Source organism: Peromyscus californicus, unplaced genomic scaffold (assembly GCF_007827085.1).
Source record: "Peromyscus californicus insignis strain IS unplaced genomic scaffold, ASM782708v3 Scaffold_5__1_contigs__length_169319896, whole genome shotgun sequence".
Taxonomy (NCBI): domain Eukaryota; kingdom Metazoa; phylum Chordata; class Mammalia; order Rodentia; family Cricetidae; genus Peromyscus; species Peromyscus californicus.
Genome location: NW_026294573.1, coordinates 106459911 through 106480656, shown reverse-complemented (window position 1 = coordinate 106480656; position 20746 = coordinate 106459911). Strand labels below are relative to the sequence as shown.

At 41.6% G+C, this 20746-nt stretch overlaps 2 protein-coding genes across 2 annotated transcripts; one reads left to right on the top strand and one right to left on the bottom strand.

Moving 5' to 3' along the window:
• Positions 1-7904: 7904 nt before the first annotated feature.
• Topors (TOP1 binding arginine/serine rich protein, E3 ubiquitin ligase) lies at positions 7905-20430 on the bottom strand. The gene is made up of 3 exons (XM_052718385.1): positions 20066-20430; positions 18684-18884; positions 7905-11428 (listed from the first exon to the last, which is right to left on the bottom strand). The coding sequence occupies exons 1-3, from the start codon at positions 20066-20068 to the stop codon at positions 8489-8491; spliced, it is 3144 nt and encodes a 1047-aa protein (XP_052574345.1). The 5' UTR covers positions 20069-20430; the 3' UTR covers positions 7905-8488.
• Smim27 (small integral membrane protein 27) lies at positions 19052-20708 on the top strand. The gene is made up of 2 exons (XM_052718391.1): positions 19052-20111; positions 20507-20708. Exons 1-2 carry the CDS (start codon positions 20067-20069, stop codon positions 20627-20629), a joined length of 168 nt encoding a protein of 55 aa, XP_052574351.1. The 5' UTR covers positions 19052-20066; the 3' UTR covers positions 20630-20708.
• The last annotated feature ends 38 nt before the right edge of the window (positions 20709-20746 follow it).

Sequence of the window (20746 nt, the reverse complement as noted above, 5' to 3'; positions counted from 1 at the left end):
TGCTGGGATTAGAGGCGTGCGCCACCACCGCCCGGCCATTTTCTACACTTTTTAAAGTGAATTTTTATGTGTATGAAAGGTTGCCTGCGTGCACTTGTGCACACAACACACATGCCTGGCGTCTGAGGCCAGAGAAGGCCTGGGGTCCCCTGGAACTGGAATTGTAGCTGGTTATGCACTGCCATGCGGGTGCTGGGAACTGAACTAGGGTCCTCTGCAAGAAAAGAAGTGCTCTCAAACTACAAGCCATTTCCAGAGCCTCCCTTCCCTTTTTTGGAGACAGGGTCTAAGTAGCCCTGGTTGGCCCAGACCTTGCTATGTAGACCAGTCTGGCCTCGAACTCAGACATTTGCCAGCCTCTGCCTCCTTAGTGCTTGATGCCTCCATGGTTCGTTGTTGTTGTTTCCTGAGAGAGGGTCTCTAACTGGCCCTGAAGTCTCCATTTAATCTAGACTGGTTAGCCCAGATCTGCCAGTGCCCATTCTATCTAGTGCTCAGACTACAAGTACACATTACCACACCCGGCTTTTTTTTTTTTTTTTTTTTAAGACATGGGTGCTAGGGATCTGAATTCACATTATCATATTTGTTGTGCAGCTCTTTACTGTCCCAAGCCGTCTTCTCAGCCCCGAGGGCCATATCTTAATACTACTGCATTAACTCTTGTCATCTAATTTCGGAGTGAATTTACCTACATGACAGGTAAGGTTTTGCACTACGCAATAACATTAAGAATAAACACCAAGACCTTATGTGAGAAACTAGGATTTTTATTATTATTATTATTTTTAATTTTCCGGAGCTGAGGACCGAACCCAGGGCCTTGTGCTTGCTAGGCAAGCGCTCTACCACTGAGCTAAATTCCCAACCCTGAAACTAGGATTTTTACAAAGTGTTTCACGTGCTGAGGGAATGGATGGAGGTTCAATGGTGAAAATGAATAGTGTGTTAAAGGAAGACGAGAAAGAGAAGCCAAGCTTCGGATTTGAAGCAATCTTACATACCAAGAAAGAAGTTTGAATATTCTGTCCAAGTGAGGGGCACAAACTGCAAGGTTGCTCATTAACTAAGCTGGTCATTGTTGACAGCATTCAGGAAACAAAATTATCTCCAGAGCTCCAGAAATAATGGATGAAAGCAGTGGGCCCCAAAAGTTCCTTACAGAAACACCTGACTTTAAAAGAAGATAAATGATAAGACTGGGGTGTTCTTTTTACACCAGAGAGTACTAAAAAGAAGACAGAAGGCCGACCACCAATGTCCTCACTGGATGACTCGGGGAAAACCTGAGTATGGTAACAAGGAAGGAAGAAGAACTGAATAAGAACCTGTGGGGGCTGTACTAACAGACCAAGGGAAAATACCTGCTTACTAAACGCCACCTAATAAACTAAGGAAATGATTTTATAATCACCATAGGAATAACCGAGTCAGAAGAGAAGCATCGGTAGATTCAGACAAGCTTACTAGGAAGAGGATGCTTCCAGGATTTCAAAGCATCTTCTTACAAATTAATGAAAAAAGGAAAACTACTGAGTAAAGAGTAGTGGGTGGGGGGAAGACGACCTAAGCAATGATCAAAATGAGCTGTAACTGGACAAACCTCAGATACAACCACCGACAAACAGACCATCTAGTAATTCTAGCCAAGTCCACAATCTGAACCAAGTGACAACCAAGACATTTAGGGTCAGTCTGTAAAACACTTACTTCAGAAGTGCCAAAGTGGTGACAGACATGTGCTAGTCAACTGTTCTAGTCTGAGACTGAAAAATAAACAGATACTTTCTGGACTGGATCTGCTGGAAGTGGAAGAGCTGGTTAAGACATCTTGAGGGCACTTGTAAATCACACATTGTGCACCAATGTCAATTTCCCTAATGATTACATCACAGTTACACAAGCCCATTCTTTAGAAAAACAGGAATATTAGGATAAAGGGACATTCATGTATGTAACTTACAAGCCATTCAGAGAAATACTGCATGCACTATTTACAAGGCAGTAAAGTTATGGAATTGGCCTCGATGCTCGTTAGCAGATGAGTGGATTATAATGTATATATATATAAACAGAGTATTGGTTGGTCATAAAGAACGAGATCACATCCTCAGCAAAATACATGGAATTGGCAAATGATATTACATGAAATAAACTAGACTCACAAACAAATGTTGTAGTATGTTCTCATATATGTGGAATCTAGATGAAAAAACATCAAAGTAGATGACTATTTGGAAAAGAGGACCAGTGGAAGAGGGAAGAGAGTAGTGTGGGTATTGGAATAAATGCGACCAAAGTACATCAATACATGGATGGCAGTATCCATAGTAAAAACTATCATTTTATACACCATATCCATATTGTATACCAATAAAAAATTTCAAAAGTAGAAAAAAAGCAAATATATGTGCATATGTAGAGAGTATCTAAAGATTATTATGGCCTGTCTAAAACATCATAATGGGAAACTACTTAAGTATTTTTAAATTTTTTTTAAAGATTTATTTATTATGTGAGTGCTCTACCTGCATGTATACCTTTATGCCAGAAGAGGGAATCAGATCCCATGATAGATGGTTATGAGCCACCATGTGGTTGCTGGGAATTGAACTCAGGTCCTCTCGAGGAGCAGCACTCTTAACTGCTGAGCCATTTCTCCAGCCCACTACTGAAGTATTTTAAGGAGGGAAATGGAATGAAAATTTTAGATTTTTTTTTTTTCCCCAAGATAGGGTTTCTCCGTGTAGCTTTGGAGCTTTTCCTGGAACTCACTCTGTAGCCCAGGCTGGCCTCAAACTTACAGAGGTCAGCCTGCCTCTGCCTCCTGAGTGCTGGGATTAAAGGTGTGCACTACCACCGCCCAGCAAATTTTAGATTCTTTCGCAGGATGTCCTAAGAACGGAGGTGGGGGTTATGAGCAATAGTGAACAAAAGTACAGGCAGGGTACAGACCAGAAATGCTGACTGGCTAGACCAGAGGGTACGAACACAATGAAAATCCTAGAAGAGATCTGGTGACTAATGAAGAGGACTCAAGGAAATAAAAGCCTTGGGCACTCAGGCTTACAAACATAACTACCCCATAACCCCTAGAGAAATAGCAGTAATTAAAAGTCTGACAAAAAACCAAAACCAGCCAGATAGTTTCTGTCCCAACTCCCACCAGACTTTTAAAGAAGAGTTAATGCCAATTCCACAAAATAGAAACAGAAGGAACATTGTCCAGTTCATTTTATGAGGCCTGGTACCCAAATCGCTTTAAGACCCAACAAAAAGAGAATTACAGATCAATTTCCCTTGTAAACATAGACGTAAAAATCTCAGTAAAATACTTGTGCAAACTAAATCCAAGAACACAGCCAAGATCATCCAACATGATCAAGTAGGCTTCATCCCAGTGATGCAGGGATAGTTCAACTTACATAAAACTATAAATGTAATCTACCAAATAAAACGGAAAGGCAAAAACCACATGATCATCTCAGATGCAGAAAACGCCTTTGACAACAAAATCCAACACCCCTTCATGAGAAAAGTCCTGAAGAGATTAGGGATACAAGGGACATACCTAAATATTACAAAGGCAATTTACAGCAAGTCAATAGCCAACATCAAATTAAATGGAGAGAAACTCAAAGCAATTCCACTAAAATCAGAAATAAAACAAGGCTATCCATTCTCTCCACACCTATAGTACTTGATTTTTTTTTTTTTTTTGAAAACAGGGTTTCTCTGTGTTGCTTTGGAGCCTGTCCTGGAACTCGCTCTGTAAACCAGGCTGGCCTTGAACTCAGAGATCCGCCTGCCTCTGCCTCCCAAGTGTAGGGATTAAAGGCGTGCACCACCACCGCCAGGCTAGTACCTGAATTTTTTTTGTTTTGTTTTTTTGTTTTTCGAGACAGGGTTTCTCTATGTAGCTTTGCACCTTTCCTGGAACGCACTCTGTAGCCACGGCTAGCTGGCTGAATTCTTAACTAGAGCAAAAAGACAACTGAAGGAGATCAAGGGGATGCAAATTGGAATGGAAGAAGTCAAAGTATTGTTATTTGCAGATGATATGATGGTATACATAAGTGATCCCCAAAAAATCTACTAGGGAACGCCTACAACAGATAAACATTTTCAGTGAAGTAGCTGGATACACAATTAACTCAGAAAAAACAGTAGCCTCCTTTATACAAATGACAAATGGCTGGTTTAAAATCAGGGAACCAACACCTTTCACAAAAGCCACAAATAATTTATCTTGAGGTAACTCTAATGAAGCAACTGAAGACTTGTATGATAGAAACTTTGAGATACCGAAGAAAGAAATTAAAGAAGTTATCTGAACATGGAAAGGTCTCCCAGGCTCATGGATCGGTAGGGTTTAATACAGTAAAAATGGCCACTCTACCAAAAGCAATCTAGAGTCAATGCAATCCCCACCAATTTCAAACACGATTCTTCACAGATCTTAAAGGACAATTTTCAGCTTTGTATGAAACACACACACACACACACACACACACACACACACACACACACACACACACAAAAAAAAACAAAAAACAAAAAAAAAACAAAAAAAACCAAAAACAATAGCTAAAATAATCCTGAATAATAAAAACTGCTGGGAGTCTCACTATCCCTGATTTCAAGGTGTACTACAGAGCTATAGTAATAAAAACAGCATGACATTGGCACAAAACCAGACACATTGATCGGTGGAATCAAATAGAAAGACCCAGACATAAATATACACATCTATGGAAACCTGCTTTGGAAAATGGAAAAAAGAAATCATCTTCAACAAATGGTGGTCAAACTAGATGTCTGCATTTGAAGAATACACATAGATCCATATTTATCACCCTGCATAAAACTCAAGTCCACGTGGATCAAAGACCTCAACATAAAACCAGATACACTGAACCTGACAGAAGAGAAAGTGGGAATAGCTTTGAACTCATTGGCACAGGAAACAACTTCCTGAGCAGAACGCCAATTGTGCAGGCACTAAGATCAACAATCAATAAATGAGACCTCATGAAACTGAAAAGTTTCTCCAAGGCAAGGGACAGCATCAGACAAAGCATCAGCCTACAGAATGGAAAAAGTTCTTACTAACTACACATCCAACAGAGGGCTAGTATACAAAATACATAAAGAACTAAAGTAACAAGGTATCAAGAAAACAAACAACGTAATTAAAAAAATGGGGTACAGATCTAAACAGAATTCTCAAAGAGGAAACTCAAATGGCTGAGAAACACTTAAATATCCAATATCCTTAGTCATGAAAAAAATGCAAATTGAAACGACTTTGAAATTTCATCTTTCATCCATCAGAATAGCTTAAGATCAGTAAAAACAAGTGACCGCTTATGCTGGTGAGAAATGTGGACTAAAGGGAAGAAGCATCCATTGCTGATAAGAGTGCAAACTTGTACAGTCACTATGGACATCAGGAAGATGGGAATTTACTTCAAGATCCACTCATATCACTCTTGGGCATGTACCTAATGGACAGACACTTCATCCTACCAGAGACACTAGCTCAGCCATGTTCATTGCTGCGTTAGTCATAATAGCCAGTAATTGGAAAAACCTAGATGCCTCTCAACAGAAGAATGGATAAAGAAAATGTTGTACATTTACACAATGGAATATTATTCAGCCATTAAAAAAAAATCATGAAATTTGCAGATAAATGGTTGAACCTAGAAGAGTCATCCTGAGTGAGGTAACCTATACCCAGAAAAACAAGTAGTTTGCATTTGTTTATATATGGATATTTGCTGCTAAGCCAACAACAATCAAGATACAATTCACAGAACTGGGGGTTAGGTAGAGTATGGGACTAGGGAGGACAGACAGGTCTTATCAGGAAAGGGGAATAAGAGTTACAGATGGATGGATGGATGGATGGATGGATGGATGGATGGATGGGAGAGGGGCTGGAATGGGAGGACCAAGTGAGGAGGAGCAGGGGAGAGGAAGATGAGGTAGGAAATATGGGGAGACAGCTAAAATTAAGGGGCATTTTAGGAGTAGTATAGAAACCTAATACAGTGTAAGTTTCCCAAAAATATATACATATATGAAGGCAATATAAGTGAAATCGCCAAATAATAGGAGACAGAACCTCAACTGACCATCTCGTCACCAAATGAAGTTTCTAATACCAGAACTGGGTTACATACACCTGAGTTGTTGGCCAAAGGGAATCCACAATCCAAGCTGTTGCCAAGACAATAGGTTGCTCTTGACAAACTGATGAAGACTCATGGAAGATAATACCCACACAACTCACTCAACATGGAGAAGTCAAGCTGACGCCTACAGACTTCACCCCTATGTTCTAGCATTTTTGGTACAGGAAGGTATCCAATCCAGCTACAAACCCTGACAATGATGTTCTACCTGAGATACGCTAGTGCAATGGTGGTACAGAGCCTGTGGGAGAAACCAACCAATATCTGATTTGACTCAAAGGACCACTCCATGAGATGGAACCCATACCTGACACTCCTTGGGTGACCAAGAACCTGAGACTAGACAGCCTAGGGACCTAGAGTAAAACCAATACTGGTCTTTAAAAAAAAAAAAAAAAGTAGCAAATGACTCTTAATAACATTCTTCTATACTCATAGATCAGTTCCTTGAGCTTCCTCCTACAACAGATGGGAGCAGAGACCCACAGCCAAAATATTATGATGCAAAGAGACCTTGGACATTCAACCCTATACAGGATGTCTCCATCAAATCCCTCAGTCCAAGGAACCCTGCAGAAAAGGGAAGAGTCTAAGAATCAGAGGGGATAGAGGACACCAAAACAAGACCCTCTAAATCAACATGTGCTTCCTCTTGGGCTCTTCTCTGTTTTGCCCAATTCTGATGTTTTGTTTTATATTTTATTATTATCCCTTAGAAACCTGTTTGTTTTCTAATGAAACATAAAGGGAGTGGCTTCAGATGGGAAGGAACTGGGAGAAGGGAAAGCAACCCCTACCCAAAAAGCCCACAAAGCTTCTTACAATTGCAAAGTCCATTCCTCCATCCCTCTAAGTCTTTCTACTATTTCCCACTGTGTGAATTTCAAACTGCCGACATCAACTTTAGAGTCCAATTTAAAAACATTTTCTATTGCCTTTTAAGCAAATTTTGAGGATGATTTTTACTAAGTTGTTTCTACACTTTCAGCAACCCTGCCTCTAACATGTTAGGCCCTACTCCTGCTTTGGAACATTGCACATGCTCTTCCTGATAATACTGCTGTCAACTTATTTTCTGGATTCTAACTATTACCTCCACCTCACCTCAGATCGGGTCTCCATTATGTATTCTTCCTATCTATCTTCATATAATTATATATACATAATATACACAGCACGATTATATGCATACAAATATATAAAAAATTGTATCTTCTCTCCAGACAAGTTATTATAGTGTTATATTTACATAACTGTTTTAGCTAAACAATCTGTAAAATCCACGAGGCCTTGCTCTCCCACTAAAACCAAGTAAAGTGACCAAGCAGTAAGCCCTCCAATTTCCACTGAAGACTGAACAGGGGAAAACAAGGCAAACTGAGGCCTAAATCTGGATCAAGTTCAAGCTCTGCTATTCACTGAAAATCCTTTCATTGGGATAGATATAGAGCCCTCTTATTTTCTCTAAAGACTAAAAATCAAGGGCCGCTTGGTGTGAAAAGTTGCCAAAGAAGTTTGGTTAGGGCTTGTGTTTGTAGTAAGCCAAATGCTCCAAAGCCATTTTCCTCAAGAAAATAAGATACTCAATGTCAGTTAAAGACCTGATCCAACCACTGAAACTGGGACCTGTAAATGATCACCTGGTTTTTAAGACTTTGGCCCTAGCAAAACTTTAAAGAAAGCAATGTTGCACAGGAAAATGTCTGAAATCTTTTATAGTGTACTATTTTATTGTCTTTTGTTGAATACACATTTGTTTTTACTGCCAGTCCAGATAAGCAAGTATATAAACAAAATACTAAACTCTTCTCTCGGCAGAAGTCAAGATAACCTGTGCAGATTAAAATGACTTATTTCAGCCTAAGAAATGGTTTTGAATCATACAAATTTTTTTTTATGAAAAATAACTGTCCAAAAGCATTCTCCCAGCTTGTAACACATTTTCAGAATAACTCTTGAAAAAAAAAATTCAAAAATACTACCATAAAAATATGTCAATACCATATGGCTTTATGAAATAACTTCTAAATTTTTTTTATTTTTAAAAAGGTTCCCAAGTTTTAAATAAACTGCTAACAACATTTTCTTCACTTAAAAGTGCATATATCTGGGGATGGGACATACATAACTTTTTGAACAAACAATGAATTTTACAAATTAACACACACACACACTTAAAATATTTTCAGAGGCAAAGTTTTTCCAATAAAAGTCATCAAGATTGCAGTAGATGACTTTCCCCCTTTTTTCTATAGCCTCTGAATGAAGAATGAGATGCTTTGGCAGTTTTAAGACATATCACAGTCTCTACCAAAAGACACCGACAATAATGAGGTCCGTGGAGATGGCAACGGTCTTGATGGCTCAGTCTGAATAGCTACATTACTGGACTGGCTGTCCAAATCTGAGGCAAAGGTGCTTTCTTCTCTTACATCAAGCGTCTGTTCAACTGAGTCTGCCGGTGGTACACTATTATCAACAGCTGGGCTGGTAGTCAAGTCATCAGTAAGTGCAGTAACATCACATTCCTTGTCCAAGACACCAGGCTCATCTTCTATGGTGACAACATCTTTAGTTTCAAATGCTTCCAAGGAAGGAGTCAAAAGCTCATTGTGTGTAGGCTGTGGAAGATTACTAGTGCTACATTCCACACCCGCCTTTACTTCCGAGTCCTTGTCACTATCACTGTCGATGGTTATAACGACTGGGGAACGTGAAGTATCATCTCCATGGTGTTTCTTGTGCTTCTTCTTATGTTTCTTCTTTTTCTTTTTATGGTGTTTAGTTGTGTCAGTAGTTTTTCCTTCATAAACTATCTCTACACTTAGGCTCCGCGCCCTTCTTTTCCTCTTCTTGTGTTTTGTCTCTCTGTCTGATGATCGGCTATCTGAAAAGCTATCGCTCTCATTTTTGTAATTTCCATCCAGTTTTGATGATTTTTGGTAATGACTGTCCTTCACTTTGGAAGCACAATCACGAGATGGTTGAGCCACCTCATTAGTACCTTCCAAATGCCGGGTTTTGTACTTCCGTTTCCCTCCAGGCTTTTCGTTTCGCCCCCGGTCAGGCCCAGTTGATGTAGTCCGTGACCTATTACTAGAAAGGCTTCTTGATCTGTGCCTCTCATAGTAGTAATATTTCCTTTCACTGTGATTCTTTTTCCGAGCATTGGTTCTTTCAGAAAAAGACTGAATTCTGAATTCTGGACTTGAAGATTGTCTAGAATAATGGGCTCTTGAAAGAGTCCTCTTCCTGTATGATGATTCATAACCATCCCTGTCCTTGTTTCTGCTATAGTAAGTGTATTCCCACTTATATTTGCTTCCATAATTATTTCTTAAATAATAGCGATCTCGATTTCTGCTTCGTGATCTTCTTTTGCCATGATCACTGCTCCGAGACCTTGATCTGCTGGTGCTTCCACTACTCACAGACAGTGTCTGGCTTTTCCTTGACCAGCTGCTATCTCTAGTTCTTGATCTCTTTTTGTCCCTCCTTGCTCTAGGTCTGCTACTACTCTCCCTACTTCTGGATCGTTTATTCTTCATTCTTTTTTTCCCATGATGCTTCCTATGATTCCTCTGATCATGCCCACTTCTACTCTGGGAACGTGAATCTGAACTTCTCGATCTTCCCCTCTTCCTGTGTCGATGGTTATATGGGGAATATCCTCTGTCTCCTCTTGTAGGCGAACTGTCTCTAGGAGTTGTAGATCGTTTCTCTTCTTTCTTTGATTTTATTGTTGTATCAGCATCACAATGGCTTTGACTCACTTGCTCATCCTTTCCAAGAACAGAACATGGAGATGAACACCGACTAGCATCACTATCACCAGAACTGTAAGACTGCTCTTGTTCTTGTGTCTTCACTGTTTCCACTTTCTCATAAGAGCCCAACTCCTCAGAATCAGAAGACAGTTCAACAAGTTCTGGGGTCCTTTCAGCTAGTGGCTTAACAAACCCAACAATGACACAATTATCTGATGATGAATCACTGTCATTATTTAGGTCGTCATTGGTCTGTACTCCCTGTATCTGAGAGGTGGCTCCTGTGGGGACAAGTTCTTCATCTGAACTGTCCGAAGAATTTAAAAGGGAAGACATACCAACATGCACTTGCTCTGAACTTGAGTAAGATGGCCCGGGAGTTTCATCATCCCATGGTGCCTGCCTAACAGTGGATGCATTCATATCTAGCTCTTGAGTCTCAGCCTCATCTGGTGATATTGTTATGACTGAAGAATCAGAATGGCTGCCTTCTTCAGATGAAGGAGGGCAATCATAATTAGCATGCTGATCAAAAGCTGCCATGTTGAAGGGAGATCGAGCAAAACTGATAAATTCATGTATAAAATGCTCAGTTCGATTAAGCAAAAATGGTCTTAAGTCAGACACAAACGCCTGACTCTCCAAATCATAGCGAGTAACATTACTCATAATGATGTGCTGGACAATATTGACTAAAGATCCATGGGCTCCAAAAAGAACTGTAAGCTCACGTTTTAACCACGGAACTAATCTGTGAAGGCAAGCTGGATTTCTACGGAAGAACTCAGCTGAAATATCCCTGTAGCGACCACCATCTTCAATGCTTCTAACACGAACACCAGCACGATAAAGAGTTCGTCTAAAATTAATAATATCTTGTTCCTGAATTTTCCGCAAGGATCTTTCATCTGCAGTAGTTGGCCCCCTTAATGCCATTTGCCTCATAAATTGAGGAATTTCAACATCTCTAGGTCTTGCTGAAACACTTAACCCTTCAAACAGTACTCCACTGTCTGGTGGGGTAGTTGTTCTTCTATTTATGGTACTACTAGGTGAGTAAAGAGAAGCATTCCGTTCTCTTGTCATAGTTGTCCGTTCTCTTGTCATAGTTGTCCGGTAGCGAAATCTTCGAACCTCAGGAGCAGGAAAAGAATCATTATATGAAGGCCTTAGGACATATTCCTTGAAGTCATCTTCAGCCCTCACAGAATGGAAAATAGAATCAAAGGGCTGTTTACATAGTGGACATTCAGCTTTGTTTTTTGACCACTCTTGCACACAGCGAAAACAGAACTTATGCAGGCAGCGATCTAAGTAAGACACATTATCAAATCTGTCCAAGCATATAGGACACTTAGAATCAGGAGATGCATCAGCCGGTACTGTCTGCTGTAATTTGCTAGTACCAGCTTTTGGTGAAAAGTTGTCCATTCTAAATTCTTTAGCAGCTGAGGCCATTATCTGTGAAAGGCAAAGAAATGTATCAGTAACTCAGTAAAAGGATAACTGAACCAAAAAAAAAAGACTTTGGTCATACTTAGGCAAAAACGGTTTAACATAAAAAGGCAGTACATGCTAAAAGCATTAACAACATAGCAATTAAATCACAAGCCCCAAGATCAGTTTTCCTAGGATAAAATCCTCTTCTGTTCTCTCAAGTGTTGCTATCTTACTTTCATTTCACCCATAGGTCAGTCATTAGGAAAACTACGGAGTACACAGTAAGCTCTTAGGTAAGTATTTGAAACAAACAGAGAAGCACAAAAGCCAGAGTACCTATGCTCCCCATTCAGACTTAATAAGTAACATTTTCAGTGATGTTATTTTTGATGCTATGACCATTATATTTCTTTCTAGATCCTCTTATAAAATAAAAAAAGAAAACCTCTTGTCCTCAAACGTTATTTTCATATATGGTTTTATATTTTACACACGTATCTCTAATACCATGGTCTAATTATTTATAGGCCTCTAACATCACAGTCTACTTATTAACAGTCTTAACTACTGGGTGTTTATGTTTCTAAAATAGTCTTTGAAATAATTTATGTATACTCGATTTATTTTATATGATACAGTACATTAATTTTTCTGAAAGAGCTTTTGTAAAATACATGAGAAAGTTCACCTGCTTAAGCCAATGCTATAGTTTTCAGTGAAAGCTTCACTAAAAAATGGTCTTTCAGTATAAAAGCACTAGAAGGCAGCATGTGGCTCCAACAGCTAAGTAAATGTCAGCTGTGGTATCAAGAGGACAGCCAGCCAGTAGCAGTACTTTACCACTATAACCACATTATTATGTTCACTGATCATTTCTAAGTATTTTTTTTTTCTTTTGGAGACAGGGTTTCCCTGTGCAGACCTGACTGTCCTGGAACTCACTCTGTAGACCGACTGGCCTCAAAACTCACAGAGATCCGCCTGCCTCTGCCTCCTAAGTGCTTGGATGAAAGGCGTGCACCACACACCCCGCATTTCTAAGTATTTCTAAGAACCCGTCATAGCTTCTTTTGTTGTTGGTTTGGTTTAGAGTGGGTCTTACTATGTAGCCCATACTGGTCTCCAAAACATAAGATAATGCTCCTACTTCTGCTTCCTGAGTTCTATGATTAAGTGCAGGCCACTGGACCTAACCCTCCTTTTTTGCTGAATCAAAAAGTGAAACCACAAGGTATATTCTATGTTTGATGTCTCCTTTCTTACTGTCTGCATCCTCATCATGAGAATGTTAATTATCACTTTTCTTTACACATCATATCAACTTACAAAAAGAGTTTGATGGAGCTGAAATCAAATATTCATTATATTTCAGCTCTCTCATCTATAAATCCTTTCTTATACTACATTTAATTTTAATTTTTTTTGGGGGGGGTTTCAAGACAGGGTTTCTCTGTGTAGCTTTGGCACCTTTCCTGGACTTACTCTGTAGATCAGGCTGGCCTCAAACTCACAGAGATCTGCCTGTCTCTGCCTCCCTGAGTGCTGGGATTAAAGGTATGGGCCACCACCGCCCAGCTCTTATACTACATTTTATACTAACCCTCTTGTACATATTATAAGATTCCATTCTTTAAATTTCTCTGGGCCTATTACTCATCTTTCTCACTTCACAGGAAATTCCATCACTACTCAAATGCTAAGTTGGCTGAATGATAGAACTATAACTTCCTAAATAATCAACTCATTGGTCTAAGGGGAAAAAAAAACACCAAAAACACTTATAAAAAACTGTACTGCTGAAATACAAGTGCTCCACCATACTTTCCAAATTAAACATGTCCACTTCAGATATACTGACTTTCTCAGAACCATACCTTAAGAGAAAAGTCAACTAATGCAAACAAATGTTTCTTTAATGGTCCAGATATTCCCAGTCTTCTCTCTTCAGAACTTTTCACTGGTCTTGGAAAGTGGAAATTACAAATACATAATACTAATCGTTTTTTGCTCTGTTAATTAATTATTTATGTGGTTTTGGGGAATGGAATCCAGGGTCTCAAAAATGCCAGGCAAATAAATACTCTACCAATAAGCTACACCCCCAGCACTTTTGAATGGATTCAAACTCTCAACAGTATCACATAAATGTCTCGGTATTTCCCTCTATGTAGAATAATCAACCCATTCAGAAAAAAAAAGTTTAAGCCATTAAAAAAAGAGAAAAGAAAAGAAAAACCTTGTAGGATCAAAGCCAGCCTGTGCTCAGAGCCAACGAATGGCAAAGAGGAAGGAGGTGTAAGGCTGAGACAAGCAGGCTTCAACTCAAACTAGCGGCTCTCAAACCAGAGGAACCTGCAGTGCCGACCTCACTTGGCCCCTCAACACAATGGACTAGCGTTAAGAAAAGTGATCAGCAGAATCTTAGTGTTTACTAAACATTTCTAATTTACACGAAATGTACAATTCAGACCTAGGAACGTATGTAGCTCAATGGTAGGCCTGTCTGGTACAGGTAAGGTAGTCCTGGATTCTATTCCCAGTACCACAAAATAAAAAAGGAAAAGAAATCACAACCCAGGATCAATTAATTAAAGGATACTGTAGCACAAATTGTTAGAAGGTCTTATTAACAAAATCAAACCGGGAGCCTGAAAGATCAGAGAGACAGAACAGGCCACAGCTAACCTCACCTCGCCAATTCCGCAGCTGATTCATCCGGAATGAATCTCAGCTGAACTGCTGCTCAAAAGCCTAAAAGCTTAACCAGACTCTAATTCCTGGTCCTCATGCCTTATATACCTTTCTGCTTCCTGCCATCACTTCCTGGGATTAAAGGCGTATGCCACCATGCCTGGCTATTGCTAGGATTAGGTGTGTGTGCCACCATTTTCTGTGGAACCATGCCCACAACTTTGAAATCTTCAAAAAGATGATGGGACCCCACAAAGATGATTCCACATGGACTATGGAAAAGCCATTAAGCTGATTAACACCACGGAAAGATTGGCTTTGGACTACAAACTGCTCAGGACATTTCGAGATGGCTAGTTGAAATGATCCAGATTCATAGACAACTCAAGCAAGGACTTGAGAAAAACCTTACATTTTCCCATTATGCAGAGACTGGACAACAAATGATACAGCTACCTCTCCCAGGACTTGACAATTAACCCCAAATTTTTCTTTTCAAGATTCCCTAAACATGTCTTTGCCCCCAGAAAGCAGGAAGTGATTTTAAGAAAATGACGTCCATATTCCCAAGAGGTGGGGTGGGTGTTTTTTGGTCATTCAATGGCTTATGGATAATTGTTATTGTTTACGATGGTTGGTTACAAGCTGTTAATTGTTAATGGTCAAAAAAAAAAAAAAAACCAAACAAAGCTAAACAAAGGAGATTAGACACAGGGTTCTTGTTTAAAAAAAAGAAGATATAGAAAAGGGTCAATCATTGAATCTACTCTGAAAAAAGGGAAGATATAGAAATGATAAGATAAAAGGTAGATTTTTGGATCTACTCAAAAAAGAGAATAAGGATATAAGATAAAAAGGAAGATTATTGCATCTACTTTTAAAAAGGAACTACTTGTTTTAAATAGGATAAGTAACGAACTTTTTTATCTGAATTTGTCAAATGTCAGTGGACTGGACATTGTTAATATAATTCTTGACTGTATATATTATATACACTTATTGGATATAGTATTAATTATAAGCTTTTTAAATTTTAGACAAAAAAGGGGAAACGTGGTGATATTGTGTTCCCCAATATATTGTGCACCATAATAAACTTTTCTGGGGTCAGAGAACAGAACAGCCACTAGACAGACAGAGAGGACAGAAAATGGTGGTACACACACCTTTAACCCTAGCATTCTGGAGTCAGAGATTCATCCTGATCTCTGTGAGTTCAAAGCCACACTGGAAACAGCCAGGCATATTGACACACACCTTTAATCCCAGGAAGTGATGACAGGAAGCAGAAAGGTATATAAGGCGTGAAAACCAGGAACCAGAGTCTGTTAAGCTTTTAGGTTTTTGAGAAGCAGTTCAGCTGAGGAATTGGCAGGTGAGGTTAGCTGTGGCCTGTTCTGTCTCTCTGATCTTTCAGCATTCACCCCAATACCTGGCTCTGGGTTTGATTTTATTAATAAGACCTTTTAAGATTTGTGGTACATACAGGATACTAGACTATAGACTTCAAAAATCAATGAAGTATAGTCTTTGAAAAAGTGAAACCTAAGTCTTTCCTAATTTTGAGAAATACTACTTTCACAGTCTAAGATTGTCAAAATAACAATTAGAATTTTCTTGTATTTCCATACACTATATTTAGCTACACAATACAGTGCTAGTTAGAAACATAAAATAGCAATGTAATGATAATTAATCAAGAGATTGCCTGTTCAAAAATCATCACTAAATACTAAATTTGTCTGTTAAACTACAAATGAAGTAGAATAATCATGTGACTTAGCAATTCATTTCTCAGTACTCACTCAAAAGAAACTACAAAATAAACCCAAACCAAACTCTCAAGTCCCAAATTAGTTATTGATAGCTCAAATGTGGTAACTGAAATGCCCATCAACTGACGGATTAACGGTTTGGTACTACTATCAAATGGTCAAAGCCACCCAGGTTGGGCAAGTCAGTGGCTTAAGGGGTGACCCCGATGGTTTTGCTAATGCTTCCCTCAACCTTGATCAGAGCCATTTTTTTGTAATGCAGAGACTTACAGGCTGCCCATGCCCCAGTATATCCATACAGCTATATCAGCATGTAGGCAGCACTAACTGGACCCAGTGGCTTATATAAAAAAGATGTGTACACAAAATCACTCAGCAATAAAAAGTAATAAAGTACGGACTGCTACAACATAACATTCTAATAAATGAAAAACAAAACATAAAAGACCAAATACTATATGGTACCATTCATACTAATGACCAAAATTGTCCAATCTATAGAGGGAATGATGACTTGAGCTGGTAATGAGATTCCTTTCTGGGAAGATGAAAATGTTCCATTAGACCTGGGTGATGACTACACACCTTGGTAAATACAGACTGAGATGGGGACATTTGCAGAGAGGTCCTTATTTAGGTGGCAAATATGGAACTATTTATTATTTTGTATTCTGGGTTCTAGAAGAAGCCTTCTAACCACCCCTCTACCCTAGTAACCTAGGATTTAGACCTACAAATTAGTTCTTCCAGAGCAGATTTAACCAGCTCTGCTCCTACTTCCTAAACAGCCAAATCTAAAACAAAGTCTATTACTTTAGGATGCACTGAACTTTTCCTTTCTTAAATCTTCAAATCTGCAGATTTTAACAAAGACAAAAACTCTTTATATCATAATACAGGGGAAATTTCAGACAACAGGGTCAAACGTATCCAGGGAAATAGGTGGATATAAAGAATCACAACTGCAATCTAATGAAAGTTAGACTGGGAGTTTGGAAACTGCATGAATTTCAGAGTTTTCTCCCTTTCCCCACTAAAGTCAAGACTTTCTATCAAAGTTATCTTCTATAGCATTCCTTAAATTATCACTGGACAGAGAATTTAACCATCTGACTGTACTTTAGTGATGTTATCTCTAACACAGCATCAGTCAACACTGAGAACTGCCACTTTTAGGGTGGTGGGGGTAGGGAAGAACCAGGTCTTACTATGTAGCCCAGGCTGGCTTGCAACTCAGATCTGCCTGCCTCTGCCCCAAGTGCTAGGTAGGATTAAAAGCGTGTGACACCACATCTGGTTAGAATCACCATTTCTTAATTTGATTTCCACAAAGACCAAGCCAGGACAAAGTTATTTCTCAAATATTCTCAATTCTAAAATGGAATACCAGCAGTCATTTGAAAGAGGACAAAAACAGCTTGTGTGAAGGGGTGTAACTCATGTAAAGAAGCACTTAGAACAGTGTTTGATCAACAGCAAGAATTCAACAGTTGCCTAAGTTATGGAAAAGTTTGATTTTGGTAGTAATCATTACCAACAACTGATAGGTTTCCAAAAATAGTCAATAGTAATTAAATATTAATATATACTTAATGTATCTAAGCAAAGTGGTTAACAACATTCACAGGTAGATAAACCAGAACAATGACTGTTAAAAGCAATCTGGGTTCTACTTGTAAATCTTGAGTAGTTTAATCAATTCTAAAAGTTATAGGACATAAATGACCAAATTTAATTTCTTCTTTTGAGGGGTGGTTTCAAAACAGGGTTTCTCTATGTAGCCCTGGTGGTCCTGGAACTCAGTCTGTGGGCTACACTGGCCTTGAACACAGGGATCAGCCTGCCTCTGCCTCCCAAATGCTGGGATTGAAGGCTTGGGCTAGAATTTCGAATATCAGTTAATAAAAATAATTTACTGGAACCAAGTACTCTGGAACACCCTGCAAACCCAGCACACTGAAAGATGAAGGCAATAGAGTCAGATGATCAAGATCACCCTCTGCTACATAAGGAACTCCAGACCAGTCACAAGAGTCCCTGTCCAAAAGTGGGGACACGCGCGGGGGTGGGGGTGTTTGCCTGGGAACTATTCCCTGGAAAGGCACTCACTCTAGATATGCATGCTTGAGTGTGGCTGGCTGCAGAGCTCTTCACTTTGCATTTCACGTACTAAAATTCAAACCCTCAAATCCTCCCAAGCAGCAATCTCTACCTATCAGTAGCTTAAATCTTAGGCACCCATTTCTCCGTTTTTTTTTCCCCCTTAATCTAGAAACTTACCCACCAAAATTGCTTCCCAGTTTCCTTCTTAAATCTCTATGCTCACCTCTTCACTGCCCCTCTCCAGTCTACACATCACAATCAGCAGCCCAGAAGCAAAGCTGCACCAACTAGATGTGTGATAAGTCACAAGGCACACAAACCCTACCCACATGTGTAACACTGCACAACTACACTAGTCTTCGTGGCTTCCTTAGCCTGAGAACGGCTGGCACAGACGGAAAAACAGCCACACCACGTACGTTACATAACCACGATCAACTAAAATGCTACTCCCATTTCACAGACAGGGCCCGGGGGGCTCGGGACCTGACAAGGTCACACTTCCTAGGAGTGGCGGCTGCTTTGCCCGGACACACAGCTCTTTCCAGTAGTCAGTCAGGCTCGCGCCCCTCGGGCGGTGCTGAGACACTCCCCTCCTTCGCCCACCGCCAGCGATCCACAGGTGCCCGGGTCTCGTCGGGAGGCCCAGGCCGTAGCCTTGTTCCCGGACCCGCCAACCCCGCGCCCATTGTTCCCACCCGACTCACCTCCGAGGACGCGGTCGCAGGCCCCGCTGGGCCGCTGGAGGCCAGCTCCCGTCGGCCCAGCAAGCTCGGCCGGTGGCGGCAGGATCCGCGAAGGCGTACCCGGCGGCTTCGGCGCCTCCCCCCTTCCTCCGCAGGCGCCACAGGGGGCGCTTCACCCTCCTCGCGAGACAGCGGAGACCCCGCCGGCGGCGGCTGCGACCCCTGTGACGTAGAACGCTCATCACCAAAGGCAGTTTGGGGGCGGAGAGAGGGCGAGACACCCCTCCCCCGTGCAGCAAGGCGGCCCCCTCCCCCGCCCCCCCCCCGCGCGCTCTGGGCGCATGCGCCGCGGACAGGAGCCCGCAGGGGGCGGGGCCTGGCGCCCAGATGCCAGACCCTGCCCTGCCCCCACGGCGGGGGGCGCCTGTCTTCGGGGGGCACAAACTCGATAATCATTGCCAAATATGCGGGGGGGGAAAAAAAAAACCCCGAAACCTCGCGAACTTGGACAAGTTGCTAGAATTCTCTCTAGGACAAGAACCGGACCGAGCTCCCACAGTGCCCTCGTCCTCCTGTCTTTTTCAGCTGGGATGAACACCAGGCGTCGAGCACTTCCCCAGCCACACCGTCTCTCCCCCCGCGGCCTGCTTTCCACTCCCCACTCTTAGGAATCTAGACCCAAACTGTATCAGACACGTCTGCGCCCGAGGCCGCGCAGTGCAGGCTCGGCCAGCCAGGCCTCCACTGAGAACACCGCCAGCATCCCTGCTCGCCTGCCAAACTGCCTTTCTCGGGGCTTGGTATTTCACACTTGCTGAGGCCCTCGGCTCGATAAACGAACGTCCAGTCAACACTTGTTGAGTGGCAGGTCCACCATGCTGGTAACAGATTTAAAAATATTTCCAGCCATAAGCGACAGTATTCTTACTAGTCGTTCTTGATGGATGGCCGGATTAACAGTTTCCAACGATTCCTTAGCCACACAAAGGAGTGGATGACATTGTTCATGCCCAACAAACCTATGAACGTCTATCCGCATTTTGTGGAAACGGATGCGGGTGTAGGGCGGCAACTTTAATCCTTCCAGCGTGACTATTTTCAAATAAACTTACATGCACTCGATGGCATACTATTTTGCGTTAATATCGCACTGCGACTGGAGGGGAAAAAAAGTTGAGAAATGCCTAGGTAAGCTCAAAAAGAAAGCGCGATTTTAAAATTTTCTCTTGTATTTCCACCGCTGCCTGAAAGGCGGGCTAGGCCCGGATCACGTGACGCGCTCCAAGTCCGGGCGGAAGCGCGCCTGGAACCGCTCGCCGAAAGATGGCTGCTGCAGCCGCGGGGTGGACGGCGCCCGGGAGCGGGCTCTAGGGCCCGCGCCACCCCGTCCCGGTGCTCCTTACCATGAGGCCAGTGAATCGCCGCACCCTGGACTGGATTTACTCCGTGGTAGGTAGCGGGGGCGATGGAACTCCAAAGCGCCGCATCCCAAGGCCCGCAAGCCGAGAGCCGACTGTTTGCTTGCGGCTCGGAACTCCTAAACCCATTCCTAAAGTGAGCGTTTACGCCCTGCCCTCAGCTCCGCCCCTTCCTGGAGGACACGCTCTTCCGCCGTGACGTCAGGGCTGCCGGGCCCGCGGGCCTCCAGGCTGTGCTTCGGTGTCCCACCTGTAGCTGGCAGCCTGGCCTGAGCAGGGAGGGTAGCCAGCACACTGATTTTTCTTTTTGCCTTTCCTCCCCCTCTTTCAGTTGCTTCTTGTGATCGTCTTGCTCTCCTGGGGATTCGTCATCTATGCATCGCCAGCACACTGATTTTTCTTTTTGCCTTCCCTCCCCTCTTTCAGTTGCTACTTGTGATCGTCTTGCTCTCCTGGGGATTCGTCATCTATGCATCGACTGTAGCCGCACGACGGCAGCTACAGAAGGAGTTTCCCGACAAATTCTTTGAAATGAGTGAACTTTGGTAATTCTCAGCAAACACAGTTCTTTTCCTTAAAGAGCACCTATGTAGACTTAAAAGTAAAATTCACAACACCAAATTGTGTATGGTCTTTTGTGATAAGCGTTAACATGCTAATTTTTCA

What these genes read in the sequence shown, in the direction of transcription:
- Topors (XM_052718385.1), bottom strand. An exon ending in CTGCGACCGCGTCCTCGGAG is followed by an intron (nt 11,429 to 18,683) that starts GTGAGTCGGGTG and finishes TGCCTTTCACAG; the next exon opens with ATAATGGCCTCAGCTGCTAA.
- Smim27 (XM_052718391.1), top strand. Translation starts at nt 20,067, where the DNA reads ATGAGGCCAGTGAATCGCCGCACCCTGGACTGGATTTACTCCGTG. An exon ending in TGGACTGGATTTACTCCGTG is followed by an intron (nt 20,112 to 20,506) that starts GTAGGTAGCGGG and finishes CCCCTCTTTCAG; the next exon opens with TTGCTACTTGTGATCGTCTT.